Here is a 15,028-nt window from a genome sequence, read left to right as displayed (position 1 = left end):
TTTCTACCTGCAAAGATACACAGGCATCTAGGTACTGTCAGACAAACAGGCAGGTTTCTGAAAAGCAAATGTTACTGCATGGAGTTTAGCATGAGTCTGTGAGCAGAGACAGGGAAACAACATCAGACAAGGAAACGGTTTCCTGGAGTAAAATGTTAAGGCAGGAGGGACGGGATCAGGGAATGAGAGGAAAGTAAAGCCAGAAATGTGGGACGGTGAATTCGTCAGAAAACTGTATTACTCCCTTCAATGAAGGCACTTTCCTGTGAACAAGCTCCCTTGCCTCTTCTCCCACACAGAAAAGCCTCTGCCCTCACAGCCATGGGTCCAAGGCATGAAGCACGTCCTCTGCAGACACAGCTCCGGCAGAGCAGAGGTGCATCTCTCCAGCCATGTGCCCATTTCCCTCTGTGGTGCAGGCGGGCTGAGAGCAACAGCCCGTTGTGTGGGCAACGCATTCTGTGAGGCTGGGGAAGGAGTTGACTTTCCCTTAATGAGAAACTGTCATTAGGACACTTGGGGTGTCCTCTTGAGCAGTGAGCTGCCCTGCAGGGTAGAAGTCTCTCCCATGCTATGATTGCATTATCTGAAAGCCACATGTAGTAGTGGAGATGCTACAGGGAAGCACACGCTGTTGGGCTTGAGAAATGAATGATGGGTGTCCTTGGCTAGAAGTGTGATGCTGAGACCTTGCTTAGGTACCTTAAGAAAGGCTGCTCACTGAGGGATGGACAGCGGGTTCCTCTGCTCTTACCAGTGTCTGGCTTCCAGGGTAACCTGGGATTGTGATGGCCCTCCATCAGCAAAAGCTACAACCTCAGGGCAGTTGGGATCAAGCCCAGCTAGCTCCCATCACCCTACACCAAACTGCAGAGAATCTCTTTACCTCTCAGGCCTCGCAGTCATTCAGAAATGCTGCAGAATTTGTCACTGTCTTTTATTTCTTCAGCAGGTACTGATGTTCAGGAGCAGCACCAGATGTCCAACAGCAGCTCCATCAGCGAGTTCCTCCTCCTGCCATTCACGGACACGCGGGAGCTGCAGCTCCTGCACTTCGCGCTCTTCCTGGCCATCTACCTGGCTGCCCTCCTGGGCAACGGCCTCATCCTCACCGCCGTAGCCTGCGACCACCGCCTCCACACCCCCATGTACTTCTTCCTCCTCAACCTCGCCCTGACTGACCTGGGCTGCATCTCCACCACTCTCCCCAAAGCCATGGCCAATTCCCTCTGGGACACCAGGGCCATTTCCTACTCAGGGTGTGCTGCACAGGTCTTTCTGTTCGTCTTCCTGTTTTCAGCAGAGTATTCTCTTCTCACAGTCATGGCCTATGACCGCTACATTGCCATCTGCAAGCCCCTGCACTACGGGATCCTCCTGGGCAGCAGAGCTTGTGCCCAGATGGCAGCAGCTGCCTGGGGCAGTGGGGTTCTCTATGCTCTGCTGCACACTGCCAGTACATTTTCCCCGCCCCTCTGCCAAGGCAATGCTGTGGAGCAGTTCTTCTGTGAAATCCCCCAGATCCTCAAGCTCTCCTGTTCACAGTCCTTCCTCAGTGAAGTTTGGGTTCTTGTGGGTAATGTTTTTATCGACTTTGGGTGTTTTGTATTCATTGTGCTCTCCTATGTTCAGATCATCAGGGCCGTGCTGAGGATGCCCTCTGAGCAGGGGCGGCACAAAGCCTTCTCCATGTGCCTCCCTCACCTGGCTGTGGTCTCTCTCTTTATCAGCACTGTCATGTTTACCTACCTGAAGCCCCCCTCCATCTCCTCCACATCCCTAGACCTGGTTGTTGCAATTCTGTACTCGGTGGTGCCCCCAGCAGTGAACCCCTTCATCTACAGCATGAGAAACCAGGAGCTGAAAGTTGCACTGAACAAAGTGATTTCATTGGCATTTTTCACTGGTGGTAAACTTCTCATCTGTCTCCACAAATGACTCACAGTATATTCATTGTCATATTCAATTGTATATTCATTCATGGGAAGGAGGCTGCAGCCTGAGACAACCTGCTCAGATCCACAGCACAACCAGGATGTATCCAAGGAGACTTTGCAACAGCCGCGAAAAAGTAGGGGATTTCAGCTTCAGTCACGGATTTCCTGAGCCTCCTGAGTTTTCAATCTTCTCTACTTGCTTCAGTGGTAATAGAAATATATGCTTTTAATTCCAAGAAGAGGCTGAGACTCCATGATGGCTGAGAGGTTACAAGGATCTTTCCCTTCCCCTCAGCCCATAGAAAGCTCCACCACCACACGTGCAGGGTCTGTGTGACCTGGTCTCTAGGACATGCCCCCAGTGAGCTGCCCCTGGGCAGAGCCCTGCTGCCAGGAGGTGTCTGCAGGGCAGAGCTGAGCACCCAGCGGGTGGGATGGGGGCTGTGAGCTGCAGGCAGGAGGCGTGGGGACAGAGACCCAGCTGCAGGCAGGGACAGCTGCAGACAGCAGAGCCATGGGCAGGGAGTGAGCGGGAGCTGCTCCCAGAAGCAACATGGGACAGGGGATTTGGGCACCTGCCCTGCCAACGCCTTCTTCATACAAACTCCTTAGCTTCTTTTCTCATGTAATAATAATGTCATGAGTTTCTTTTGATTCACTAGAGTTTTGGAGATGAGAATTCGTGTGCAGCTCAAAAACTGGTGATGATGTTCCTATCTCTTCAATACGTCCATGAATAAAAGGCATCAACGTTCCCTCCTAACTGTTGGGTCTCTGGGAAATGCAGTGTGTGGGGAAGGAGCTGACTCTCCCTTCAGGACACCACATCTAAGGAAATTTGACTCTTTACATGGGGCTTCGGCTGGGCTGCAGGCTGCCATGCACAAGACCACAGCTCTGCCCTAGCAGCTCTCTGTTATCTAGCATCCCCATGGAGAAGACACGTCAGCCCTAAGGCCATAGAAATGCTGGTGGATGGCTGTATATTGGCAGCTGTTATGATCCCTCCCTGTCCCTGGAGAAGAGCAGAGAGCTGAGATCCTCCTCAGGTACAATGAGATGGGTGAGGGGTTTGGAGATCTGCCCTTTGAACCTGGATTCCTCTGCTCTCAGCAGCATCCAGGTTCTTTTCAGGGGAACACCTGAGTGCGACCATCCTCCAGAGGTGCCCGCACAGGGCAGCTGAAACCAGGAGTGATGGACACCCCAGCTGTCCCCACTCTGCCTTGAAGGACAGCCCCTTTGCCTCCCAGGAGCCCAAGGTTTCACTTGGAGAGCAGTACAAGCACCAAGGATTTGTGCCTTAAATGCACTCCTCAGGTGTAGGGGGATGAGTATGAAGTAACAAAGCACAGCATTATGCACAAAGCCCTGCTCTGCAGTCGGGTGAATTTTGAGATAGAATGCTCCAAAACTCCTAGTTACCTCAAACACACTTCATCTGAGACCACCCCATGTTCCATTTACTTACTGTTCTAGGACAGAACTGTCTCCTGCAGAGTCTCTTGCCCCCACTAGCACCCTCAGGCAGCACCACTTTGACATCAAGCAGAGGAGCAGTCTTCTGAAAAGCGAAGAGGCAGTTTTTTATGGCTTCTACAAAACAATAGGCTAGGTTTTCCTCACAGAGGTCTACCCTAACATTTTAATTCTCTTTCCTCCTTGGACAGGTCTCCCTATTCAGAGCAGCAGATCCCAATTCCCAGGAGGATCAGATGTCCAACAGCAGCTCCATCACCGAGTTCCTCCTCCTGCCATTCGCAGACACGCGGGAGCTGCAGCTCCTGCACTTTGCGCTCTTCCTGGCCATCTACCTGGCTGCCCTCCTGGGCAATGGCCTCATCCTTACCGCCGTAGCCTGCGACCACCGCCTCCACACCCCCATGTACTTCTTCCTCCTCAACCTTGCTGTCCTCGACCTGGGCTGCATCTCCACCACTCTCCCCAAAGCCATGGCCAATTCCCTCTGGGACACCAGGGCCATTTCCTATGCAGGATGTGCTGCACAGGTCTTTTTGTTCCTCTTCTTCATATCAGCAGAATTTTATGTTCTCACCGTCATGGCCTACGACCGCTACATTGCCATCTGCAAGCCCCTGCACTACGGGACCCTCCTGGGCAGCGAAGCTTGTGCCCAGATGGCAGCAGCTGCCTGGGGCAGTGGGGTTCTCTATGCTTTGCTGCACACTGCCAATACATTTTCCCTGCCCCTCTGCCAAGGCAATGCTGTGGACCAGTTCTTCTGTGAAATCCCAGAGATCCTCAAGCTCTGCTGCTCACACTCCTACCTCAGGGAAGCTGGGCTTCTCATAGTTTGTTCCATGTTGGTGTTTGGATGTTTTGTTTTCATTGTTCTGTGGTTGTTTTCTGGTTCTCTGATTTCATTGTTTTCTGGTTTGCGGGTGTTTTGTATTCATCATACTGTCTTATGTGCCGATCTTTAGGGTTGTGCTGAAGATCCCCTCTGAGCAGGGATGGAACAAAGTCTTTTCCATGTGCCTCTCTCACCTGGCTGTAGTCTCCCTGTTTATCAGCGCTGGCAGATTTGCCTACCTGAAGCCCCCCTCCATCTTCTCTCTATGCCTATATCTGGTGGTGGCTGTTCTATACTCAGTGGTGCCTCCAGCAGTGAACCCCCTCATCTACAGCATGAGGAACCAGGAGCTCAAGGGTGCTGTTAGGAAAAAGATTTCATGGCTGTTTCTGAAAATTGATAAATTTCCCCTTTTTCTCCACAAATGATTTCCTGAGTATTTGTTTCATTATCATTATATATTCTTACTTTTATCTTCAGTGTCATTTCTTTTTATTAGTTTCTTAGAAAAAAAAATATTTATCTAGTGTACTTTGAGGAATAAAACAACAAAGTGTTATTTTGTGCGTCTGTATGTCAGGATTGACTCTTTCTTACCATCTGTTTAATAAAACATGATCACCCCTATAAATTGCTTGAAACTGTCTCTCCTTTTTCAAAGCTGGTGCCAATAACATGGCCAAGTGGTGTGGTGGTTTCACAATGATGTTCAGCTGTACTCCATAGTGCCACTTTCACCACCCATCCTCAAAGGCACAGATGGAGAAAATAGAATGGAAAAGGGCTGCAGTGTTGATTTAAGGGACAGGCAGATCACTCACCAATTGCAGTCATGGGCAAAGGGTACTTAGCGTAGGGAGATTAAGATAATTTATTGAGTGTTACTAGAAGACTGGAACAGTGAGAAACTAAAAGCGAACTAAAAAAGACCATCCACCCTCTTCTTCCTCCTCCCCCTGAGCAGCTCAGGGGAACGGGCAATGGGAGCTGCGGTCAGTCCATGACACTTCATCTCCACTGCTCCTTCATGGTCACTCTCTGCCCATACTCCGGCGTGAGGTCCCTCCCAAGGGATGCTGTCCTTCCCAAACTGATCCTGCGTGGGCTTTCCACAGGCAGCAGCTCTTCAAGAACTACTCCAGTATGGGTCCTTATCACAGCATCCATCTGCCAGGAGCAAACTGCTCCAGCACGGGTCCCCCATGGGCAGCAGCTCCCCCCAGATCCCCTGCTCCTGCGTGGGCTCCTCTCCACAGGCTGCAGCTCCGGCCCAGGGCCTGCTCCTGCGGGGGCTCTCCATGGGATGCAGCCTCCTCCAGGCCACATCCACCTGCTCCACCGGGGGCTCCTCAACGGGCTGCAGCATGGAGATCTGCTCCGCTGTGGCACCCATGGACTGCAAGGGGACAGCCTACTACACCATGGGCCTCTTCATGGCCTTCAGGGGAACTTCTCCTCTGGTGCCTGGAGCCCCTCCTGCCCGCCCTCTGCACTGACCTAGGTGTGTGCAGGGCTGTTTTTCTCTACATTTTCTCACTCCTCTCTCCCAGCTGCTGTTTCAGAGCAGTATTTCTCCTTTCTTAAATATCCTCTTACAGAGTTGCAACTAGTATTGCCCATTCGCTCAGCTCTGGTCAGTGATGGGTCCCTTTTGGAGCCATGTGGAATGGGCCCTTACCTGACAGGGGGCAGCTTCTGGACTCTTCTAACAGAAGCCACCCCTGCAGCACCACTGCTACCAAACCATTGCCACGTAAACCCAATACAAGCAGCTGTACCGCAGAAGGCCTGTTGCTCCATGGATTAGGGAGAAAAAAGGCTCGTCATCATACTGTGAAATGTGAAAGACTGAAGGTAGGATTTAACAGTTACCCATCAGTGTCTGTTGGCAGTGGAGATGGAGAAAGGTCAATGAAGTACTTCTCCAAGGCTGTCCCACATGTGGCAGGGCAGAGGACATCCTCCAGGAGAGGAATGTGGAGATGTGTGGAAAGGCCAGGCTATCTTTCTGAGCAGCATCTGTGCAGGGTGGGCAGTGACTGGAGCCCCACAAAGTGAGACATCACCCAAGGGGTTGTAATACCACATCGGGCCAAGATTACCCTCATAAAATTATCAGAAAGAAAGAAAAAAAACCACTCTCAGTTTGGATATAGAGGTAGCACAACTGGAACAGAGCGATGAGCATTGTGGTATCACCTCGTCAGTGCTGGTTCAAGGCCTGGCAGCACTGTAGGCACCACTGTGTGTCACCCCGCTCAGAATTTGGGTCAGATGAACCATTTTCAGTTCTCATAAACTATACTGACTGTTTGCCTGTTGACCCGAATGGGACTGTAGTTACTGAGTCATTCTGGTGCGGATGGGACATTCCTCCTGCAATGTGTTCTTGGAGAGGCTCTTCTCACCCCAGTCTCTCCCCATACTTATGGTCCTACACCTCTCACAGAAGGAAATAACCCTGCAGTGCCTGGATTTGTCCACGGTTGCTCCTACCCACAGCACTGGCTCTTTGTGGCCTTTCTGACTTGTGTATTTTTCATCCTGATGAGAAACGGCCTTGTCCTGATCCTGACTTTGTTGGGTACCCCAAAAAGACAGACTGGAGCTTATTGCATCATATGTAGGGTTTCAGAGTAAGGAATCAAAGACTGCATGAACCTCACACAAGGGCAGGAGATACTCCCCTCTGGAAAGGTTATTTGTGCTACTGACCGTAAAGCCACGCAAGGCTACCTTGGTAAGACGCAGTCATCTCTTTTCTTAAGGCACTGAAGCCACATTAATTTGTATGAATATAGAGGCCTGTCCTGGAGTGGCATGACACCATCCTTTTTTGTGTTTCCAACCAAGATTTCTCTCCAGGTCCTTTCTGGGTGTGGACTGGGGGCAGGCAACATGCACAATTGGATCTGGATCTCTCAGGGCTGCCTCTACCTTTTGGCTAACATGGACACAGTAAAGGTGTTGAGACCCAGAGAGGTGAAGATACAGAGAAGCCTTTTCTGTTGCTGCAAAATAAAATTAAACACGGACTGATTTTTCTCATTTTCTGTTTCCTTCCTTGGTTTGGTTTGGTTTGTTTTTTCCTCCTACAAATTTAGCAGTTTTCCTTTGAACAGCTAAATCTAATTCCTAACTTTCTGTACTTTTGAAAGACATGTAGTTATTCTGGAAGTTGCTCAGATCCTCCTAATGTAGTTACTGATGCTCTGGGTGTCTGGGGAGAAGCACTGGCAGCACTAGGGTTGCCGACTTCTCTCCTAGGATTGCTCACTGACTGACTTATAACCAGGTAGGAACAAGAGTGATGGAGTAGTGTCCAGAGAACCCTATCCAGGTGCTTTCCAGGGAAATGACACAAAGAAAATGAGGTCACCTCTGTCTCCTGTATCACCAACTGAGAAGAGTGCTCCTGTGTCCTAGCTCCTGACAACAGTAAATCCCTTTTGCCGTGCTCTGAAGTGCTGAGATACTGTGCTAGAACAGCCACTGCTAAAAGCAGCCGCAGGCAGCTGTGGCTTGCCTGGGCTCAGAGGAATGGGTTTTGTTCAACTTGGAGAAATGCTGCTGATGAGACTGTCACTATGTAAGGAGTACCCCGTCAGTTTTCCTTGAGCAATGCTCAAGCTTTGCTCAAAGCAAAGCCATGCTCTATGTGTGATCATGTGAAGCATTGTGATATCCAGGCATTAAAAAGCATATCCTACAGGTTTAGGGAAGAAACAAGGAAACAACGCTGATATATGGAAAATCTGCCTCTAAATGGTTGTTTTCAGTTACAAAACTTTTTTCCAAAAATGCAGGGATCTCAAAGTATTTCAGGAAATAAAAGTTTTTAATTTTCCTACTTATTTGCATGTGTAAATAGGTAGGTTAGGAAACAGATCATGGCCACTTCTTCCTCAAATCTATACTAATTTTATCTTGGAGATTTTGAACAGTGCTTCTAGGAGAACTCCAAAGACAAGACTCATAGAAATAGGTAGGCATGATAGAAAAAAAGAATGAAATCAAGCTCTCAGATCACGTCTCTGTGGATTCAGTTTTCAGTTGAAAAAAAAATCCTTTTTTTTTTTTTTCAGAGCTTAAGAAGACTTTTTGAAGGGAGTTAGCAATGGGTAGAGACATGCAGCAAGCATCCTCAGTTCTCTCTGCTTGGAATAGAACATTTCTTCCCTATGTCAAACTGATACCTTCCACAAGCTTTCAGCTGAGTCTGTTATTCACAGGAAGCAACCTGCAATTGCAAGGGCTGCTTGCTTACAGCTCACGCCCTTCAAGTGTGATCAGCAACATCCTTATGCTCTGGGAGATGGGAAATGCAAAAGGGAAGGCTCAGTTTTCCAGCCAGCAAGAGCATCGCTCTGCTCTGTGAGGGCTTGCAGTGGCCTGGGAAGCCTTGCTGGGTTGAGATCACAGCTAGTGAGCCTTCAGTTGCATTTGGAAGCTGCCAGAACTCCAAGTGACAGAACTGCAAGGTCAAGCAAGGGAACTAGACAGCATATTCAGAAGTTATAATAGCCTGCCCTGTTTGCCCCACCTTTAATCACCTTCCTCTTTGGATCCCTTGAAAACTGTTTCACATTGGGTTGTGATTGTGTTGTGATTGCTTGCATAATGCCCCTTTTAGCCCCCTGAAAGCTTGTGATTTCTGCACAAGTAGCTACCTTTCTGCCTCGTTAAAATGCCCCAGGGATGCATCAATGTCCTTTACTCATTGACAGGTAGAAGTCTGTTTTACTTCTGATGGAGTTCACCCCTCAGCCATGCAAAAAATTAATAATTTGGATCTAAGGTAGTGTCCCTTCTCTCTGTGTGGTGGACAGACCTTCAGGGGATGAGTTCTTATCCCTGAGGAAAACTGGGATGAATCTCTCTCACTAAAGTCTTGAACCAAATCTTCACCTTGCTTTGCCTTGCCTTGCCTTGCCTTGCCTTGCCTTGCCTTGCCTTGCCTTCCCTTCCCTTCCCTTCCCTTCCCTTCCCTTCCCTTCCCTTCATGTTTTTAAGGTGACTACTCTTTATCCATTGTCTTTTTTTTTTTCTTTTCCTCATATAGCACCAGAAACCAGGCAAAGTCTTAAATAATATACATATATATAAAATATATATAAAAGTTATTTAAATCCTCTCTTACAAAGAAAACTAAATTTCTCTTATTCATATGACAACTAGCTGTCATTCAGGCTTAACGATTTTGTTCCGACCCTTCCTGACAGGCAAGAAACTCAGGTACTAGGGCTGGCTAGGATGGAGATAATTTTCTTCATAGCAATCCCTGTGGTGCTGTGTTTTAGGTTGGAGTTTAAAACAGTGTTGATGACATACCAATGTTTTGGCTATTGCTGAGTAGTGATTGCACAGCATCAAAACCTTCTCTTTTTCCCACTCTGCCCCTACAGCGTACCGGCCACGGGTGGACAAGGGTCCATGGGGCACACAACCAGGACAGATGACCCAGACTGACCAAAGAGATATTCCTTGCCATGTAATGCCACGCTCAGCAAAAAAAAGCTGAGGGGACTGGGTGGTGGGGAAGGTAGGCATTGCTTGAAGGCTGGCTTGTTTTGGTTTGTTGGTTTGTTTTCTTTTTCCTTCCTCTAACTCTAGCTTATTAAACTGTCTTTGCCTTGACCCATGAGTTTTCTTGCTTTTGGCCCTTCAATGTTCTCCCCCATCCCACTGAGGGGGAGTAAATGAGTAACTGGGTGGGGGCTTAGCTACCAGCTGGGGTCTGCCCACCAGACCACATTAGATTTCCATACACACATGCAGATTTTGGTCAAACTGTCCTAATACTGGAGTCATGTGTATGCTGATGTTTGTAGCCTGTCGCTATATTTGAGGTCTACATGGTGGTGGATGGGCCAAGAGCGTCCTCTAACAGCATGTTGTTGGCATTGCTCTATGTAGAGAAAATGCTTCAAAAAAAAGACTTGGATAATCACACTACTGATCCTGGATTTCTTCTCTTGGGATTTTCTGACCACCCTTGCCTACCCAGCGTGTGCTTCACAGTCTTCCTGATCATCTACCTCATGGTTCTCATTGGGAACAGCCTGATTGTGCTCATCACAGTGATGGACTCAAGCCTCCACAACCCCATGTATTTCTTCCTGAGAAACCTATCCTTCCTGGAGATCTGCTACACATCGACTACTCTACCAAAAATGCTGGTGGCTTTCCTGACAGGAGATGGCAGGATCTCCTTTCTTGGCTGTGCTGCCCAGCTGTATTTCTTGACCATGCTGGGAAGCACTGAATGCCTTCTCTTGGCTGCCATGGCCTATGACCGCTACGTAGCCATATGTGACCCCCTGCGCTACAGCCTCATCATGAATGGGGGGTTCTGCATCAAACTGGTAGTGGGGGGCTGGATGGCCATCGTGCCAGTACAAGTGGGACAGACTTATCAGGTGTTCACCTTGCCCTTCTGTGCATCCCGTGACCTTCATCACTTCTTCTGCGATGTCTCCCCTCTGTTGGAACTGGCCTGTGCAGACACTTTCTGCAACCAAGTGACCCTGCACATTATCATCCTCGTAGCTGCTGTCCTTCCCTTTTCCATGATAGTTATTTCTTACACTAAAATTATCAGGGCAATTCTGAAAATGCCTTCAGTTCTGAGCAGACACAAAGCCTTTTCCACCTGCTCTTCACACCTCGGGATTGTGACTCTCTTTTATGGCTCAGCCATGCTTGTGTACTTTAAACGCCAGTCAAGGGACTCTGCAGACACTGACAAATACCTTGCCCTGTTTTACACAATTGTGACCCCCATGTTTAACCCAGTCATCTATAGTCTGAGGAACAAGGAAGTTAGAATTGCCCTGAGAAGACTCCTATGGAGAAAGTGATATGGCAGGGTATGTGAAAGAAGCCCAAATCATACCAAAAGTCCCAATGAGGCATTTGGCTCTGTGAATGTAGGCATCAAGAATCAGCTTAGACAAAATTGATATCTTTGATTCTCCTCAAGGCCTTGATCCTCCTCAAGAAGGGGATAGGTCTCCTGGGGCATTCCTGTTATCTCTGAGAGCCCCACCTAGGTATCTTCATGCTCCAAAACACCTGCAGTTCTCCTTTATATTTAAATTCAAAACCCTTATTCAAGCAGTGTCTGTCTAAGTTGTCAGTACCATTAAAGAGCAATACTCAAAGAAGCTGATGGAGATCACAGGGTAACACATGCACTGAGAAGGTGCATTGGGTTTATGCAGCGAGGTTCTGGTAGTAGTGGGGCTGCAGGGGTGGCTTCTGTGAGAAGAGACCAAGAGCTGCCTCAAGTCAGATAAGAGCCAGTTCCAGCCATCTCAAAAAAGTAACAACCACTGGCCAAAGCTGAGCCAATGACCGATGCTGGTTGCGCCTCTGTGATAAAATGTTGAAGAGAGGCCAGAGAACGTTGTGCTGCCTCTGTGAGACAGGAGTGAGAAATGTAATGAAACAAGACTGCAGACATCAAGGCCAATAAAGAAGGAGAAGGATCTGGCTTCCTGAGAAGCCTCTCTCTAATAAAAGGGCGTCTCCTCATTGCAGCAACTGAAGGCTGGGCTCTTCTTCCCTATGAAAGCAGGAATTGGTTCCAGGAATTACACTCTCCATGGGCTGTTGCTGTGCTTGGTTCTCCATGGGCTCAAGGCTTGGGGGTCATAGGGAGAGGTGTTGCAGAATGAGGGCTGGACTCAGCTCCCACTTTTGGCTGCTTCCCACCTTGACCATCTTAGCCAGTATGAAATAACTCCCTGTACCCAGGCACCACTGTCCCCTCTTCCTGCAGAGCAGCACTGCCATCTCAGGGTCCTCTGAGGAGCACTAGGAGGAGGCCAGGAGCAGCAGAGCTGGTGCTCCTGGAGGAGGGATGGGGAGAGGTCAGGGAAGGGCTGACCTGGGCTGGAATTTTTCTCACAGAGAAAAATACTGATGTTCTGTTAATCCAGAAAAGGATATCTCCCAGGAAAAAGGCTGCAGTATCTCTCTGGGCAATGGTCATCAGTCACCTACAGTAAAGAAATGTTTCATAGGGTCAGCTAGTGGCCATTGCCTCTGGTACTTCATCAGCCTCTCTACCAGGATCTTATGGGAGACATGTGAAAAGGCTTTCGGAAGACAAGGCAGACAGCATCCCCTGCTCTCCCCTCATTTACCAAGGCAGTCTTTTCATTGGAGAAGGCTATCAAGTTGTTAAAGTCACAAGAGACCCTTGGTGAATCCATGCTGACCACTCCTGATCACTTTGTTGTCCTCCATGTGCTTGGAAACATTTGCCAGGATTAGCTGCTCCATCCCCTTCCCAGGATCTGAGGAAAGGCTGTCTGGCCTCTAGTTCCCTGGGACCTGTCTTGCCTTCGTGCAAGGTAGAAGTCACATTTGCCTTCCTCAGCTGTGCTCTGGGCCTCTTTCTAAGGCTGTGCTCTGGGTTTCTGGGTATTGCTTGCAGTCTGGCACTTGGAGAGCCATGGTGCTATGCAACTGTACACCCCATAAAGATTTGGCCAGCTCATAAAGAGGAAGGATGAAAGGGAAGTCCTAGCACATGTGGCCATTGGTCGACAGCAAAGAGCTAAAGGCAGGATCAATCCAACCCCTCTAACCCTAATTGCTCTCTGCTCCATTTAGATCTGAAATGGAGATGTGCAATGTGCCAATACACGCATGTCCTCAGAACACAGTTTCACCATTCAAAGTTTAGGGAAGGAACATGTTTGGGAACATGGGTGCAAACTTGGATAAGAATTCATAGACAAGCCTAAATGTTCTGGAAGTTAGTGCATTTCATTTGTTTTGTCTCTTGGCTTCCCTCCATAAATCAAGAGAGCTCAGGATTTCAGCACGTGACTCTCTGAGTCCAAAAAGCGAATATGGGGAAATGAAGTCCTGGGAAAGGAGTGGTTTTGGTGGCCTTGGTGGGCCTTTTGGTGGCCAGGAGGGCCAACTGTATCCTGGAGTGCATCAAGCACGGCATTGCTAGTCAGTCGAGGGAAGTGATTGTCCCGCTCTACCCTGCGCTGGTGCGGCCTCACCTCGAGTACTGTGTGCAGTTCTGGGCACCACAGTACAAAAAGGTCATTAAACTGTTGGAGAGTGTCCAGAGGAGGGCATCAAAGATGGTGAAGGGCCTAGAGGGGAAGATATATGAGGAGCGGCTGAGGTCACTTGGCCTGTTCTGCCTGGAAAAGGGGAGGCTGAGGGGAGACCTCATCGCGGTCTACAGCTTCCTCACGCGGGGGAGTGGAGGGGCAGGCGCCGATCTGTTCTCCTTAGTCACCAGTGATAGGACCCGCAGTAACAGTGTCAAGCTGAGGCAGGGGAGGATTAGGCTAGACATCAGGAAGAGGTTCTTCACTGAGAGGGTGGTCACACACTGGAACAGGCTCCGCAGGGAAGTAGTCACTGCACCAAGCCCGTTGGAGTTTAAGAAGTGTTTGGACTTTTCACTTAGTCACATGGTCTAAAATTTTGGGTAGACCTGTGTGGTGCCAGGAGTTGGACTCGATGATCTTTATGGGTCCCTTCCAACTCGGGATATTCTATGATTCTATGAACTCATAATCCTCAAGGAAGAAGGAGCTGGTCAGTGGAGTCAGGACCTGGGAACACTGCTGTGAGTTGAGACACTGCCTGCTTTTGTAATCTCTGTTCATCAGGGTTACCTAGTGAGTGAAGTCATCCTAAAAGCAAGCTCTGTTCCATGGGCACCAGGACTCAGACTGGTTTGAGGTGCCACGGAAAAGTTTCCAGAAACACTGCCGGGTATCAGAGAACTACAGAAAGTTTGATGTTGGAAGGGAGCTCTGGAGATTGCCTGGGCAACCCCATTGCTCAAGCAAGGCCAGCTTGAGCAGGTTGTCCAGGCCCATGTCCATGTCCAGATGGGTTCTGAATATCTCCAGCTATGTTGGCTCCACAACATCTCTGAGCAACCTGTGCCACTCATCAACCAAGTTCACAGTACAGAAGTGCTTTCCTGTGTTCAGGAGGTTTTACCAGTGTTTCATTTGGTGCCCATTGCCTCATGTCCTGTTACTGGGCACCACAGAGACGAATCAGGCTGCCTTGTCTTAATTCCTCCCATCAGGCCTTTACCTAACGTGGCCACACCTGCAGTATTGTGTCCAATTCTGGGCTCCCCTGTAAAAGAGGGACATGGAACTGCTGGAGCTAGTCCAGAGGAGGTCTACAAAGAGGATGAGGGGACTGGAGCACCTGTCATATGAGGACAGGTTGAGAGGGCTGGGCCTGTTTGGCCTGGAAAAGAGAAGACTGAGGGGAGACCTCATCAATGTGTATAAATATCTGAGGGGAGGGTGTCGAGAGGATGGAACCAGACATTTTCAGTTGTGCCCAGCAACAGGCCTACAGGCAACAGGCACAAACTGAAGCACAGGAAGTTCCAGCTGAATATGAGAGGGCACTTCTTTACTGTGAGGGTGACAAAGCACCACGTTGCCCGGAGAGGTTGTGGAGTGTCCTTCACTGGAGATATTCAAAATCGGCCTGGATGCCATCCTGTGCAATGTGCTCTAGGTGATCCTGCTTGGCAAGGGGATCAGACTAAATGATATTCAGAGGTCCCTTCCAACCTCAGCCATTCCATGATTCTTTGATAAAAAGCTCCCCCAAGCCTTCTCTTCTCCAGGCTGAACACTCCAGCTCTCTCAGCCTCTCCTCATCTGAAGACGCTCCGGTCCCTTAATGATCTTTTTGGCTTCTGCTGGACTTACTGCACTACGTCCAGGTCTTTCATGCACAGGGGAGCCCAGAACTGGACACT

The 15,028-nt window shown here is 49.1% G+C and overlaps 2 protein-coding genes across 2 annotated transcripts; both read left to right on the top strand.

Annotated features, from left to right (window-relative positions):
- The first annotated feature begins 978 nt into the window (after window positions 1-978).
- Window positions 979-1,938, top strand: LOC136787132 (olfactory receptor 14C36-like). Its single transcript, XM_066984266.1, has one exon. The coding sequence runs from the start codon at window positions 979-981 to the stop codon at window positions 1,936-1,938; it is 960 nt and encodes a 319-aa protein (XP_066840367.1).
- A 1,053-nt stretch (window positions 1,939-2,991) lies between these two features.
- On the top strand, window positions 2,992-11,111 carry LOC136787131 (olfactory receptor 10AG1-like). The gene is made up of 4 exons (XM_066984265.1): window positions 2,992-3,000; window positions 3,608-3,822; window positions 4,472-4,613; window positions 10,083-11,111. Exons 1-4 carry the CDS (start codon window positions 2,992-2,994, stop codon window positions 11,109-11,111), a joined length of 1,395 nt encoding a protein of 464 aa, XP_066840366.1.
- The last annotated feature ends 3,917 nt before the right edge of the window (window positions 11,112-15,028 follow it).

Source organism: Anser cygnoides, chromosome 28, assembly GCF_040182565.1.
Source record: "Anser cygnoides isolate HZ-2024a breed goose chromosome 28, Taihu_goose_T2T_genome, whole genome shotgun sequence".
Taxonomy (NCBI): domain Eukaryota; kingdom Metazoa; phylum Chordata; class Aves; order Anseriformes; family Anatidae; genus Anser; species Anser cygnoides.
The sequence above is the reverse complement of the archived record's forward strand: the minus strand, read 5'-3'. Positions and strand labels throughout refer to the sequence as shown.

Coding starts and splice junctions, on each gene's coding strand:
- LOC136787131 (XM_066984265.1), top strand. Junction 3,823..4,471: donor CACCGCCTCCACACCCCCAT/GTACTTCTTCCT, acceptor CCTGTTTATCAG/CGCTGGCAGATTTGCCTACC. Junction 4,614..10,082: donor ACCAGGAGCTCAAGGGTGCT/GTTAGGAAAAAG, acceptor TGATGTTTGTAG/CCTGTCGCTATATTTGAGGT.
- LOC136787132 (XM_066984266.1), top strand. CDS start 979: ATGTCCAACAGCAGCTCCATCAGCGAGTTCCTCCTCCTGCCATTCACG.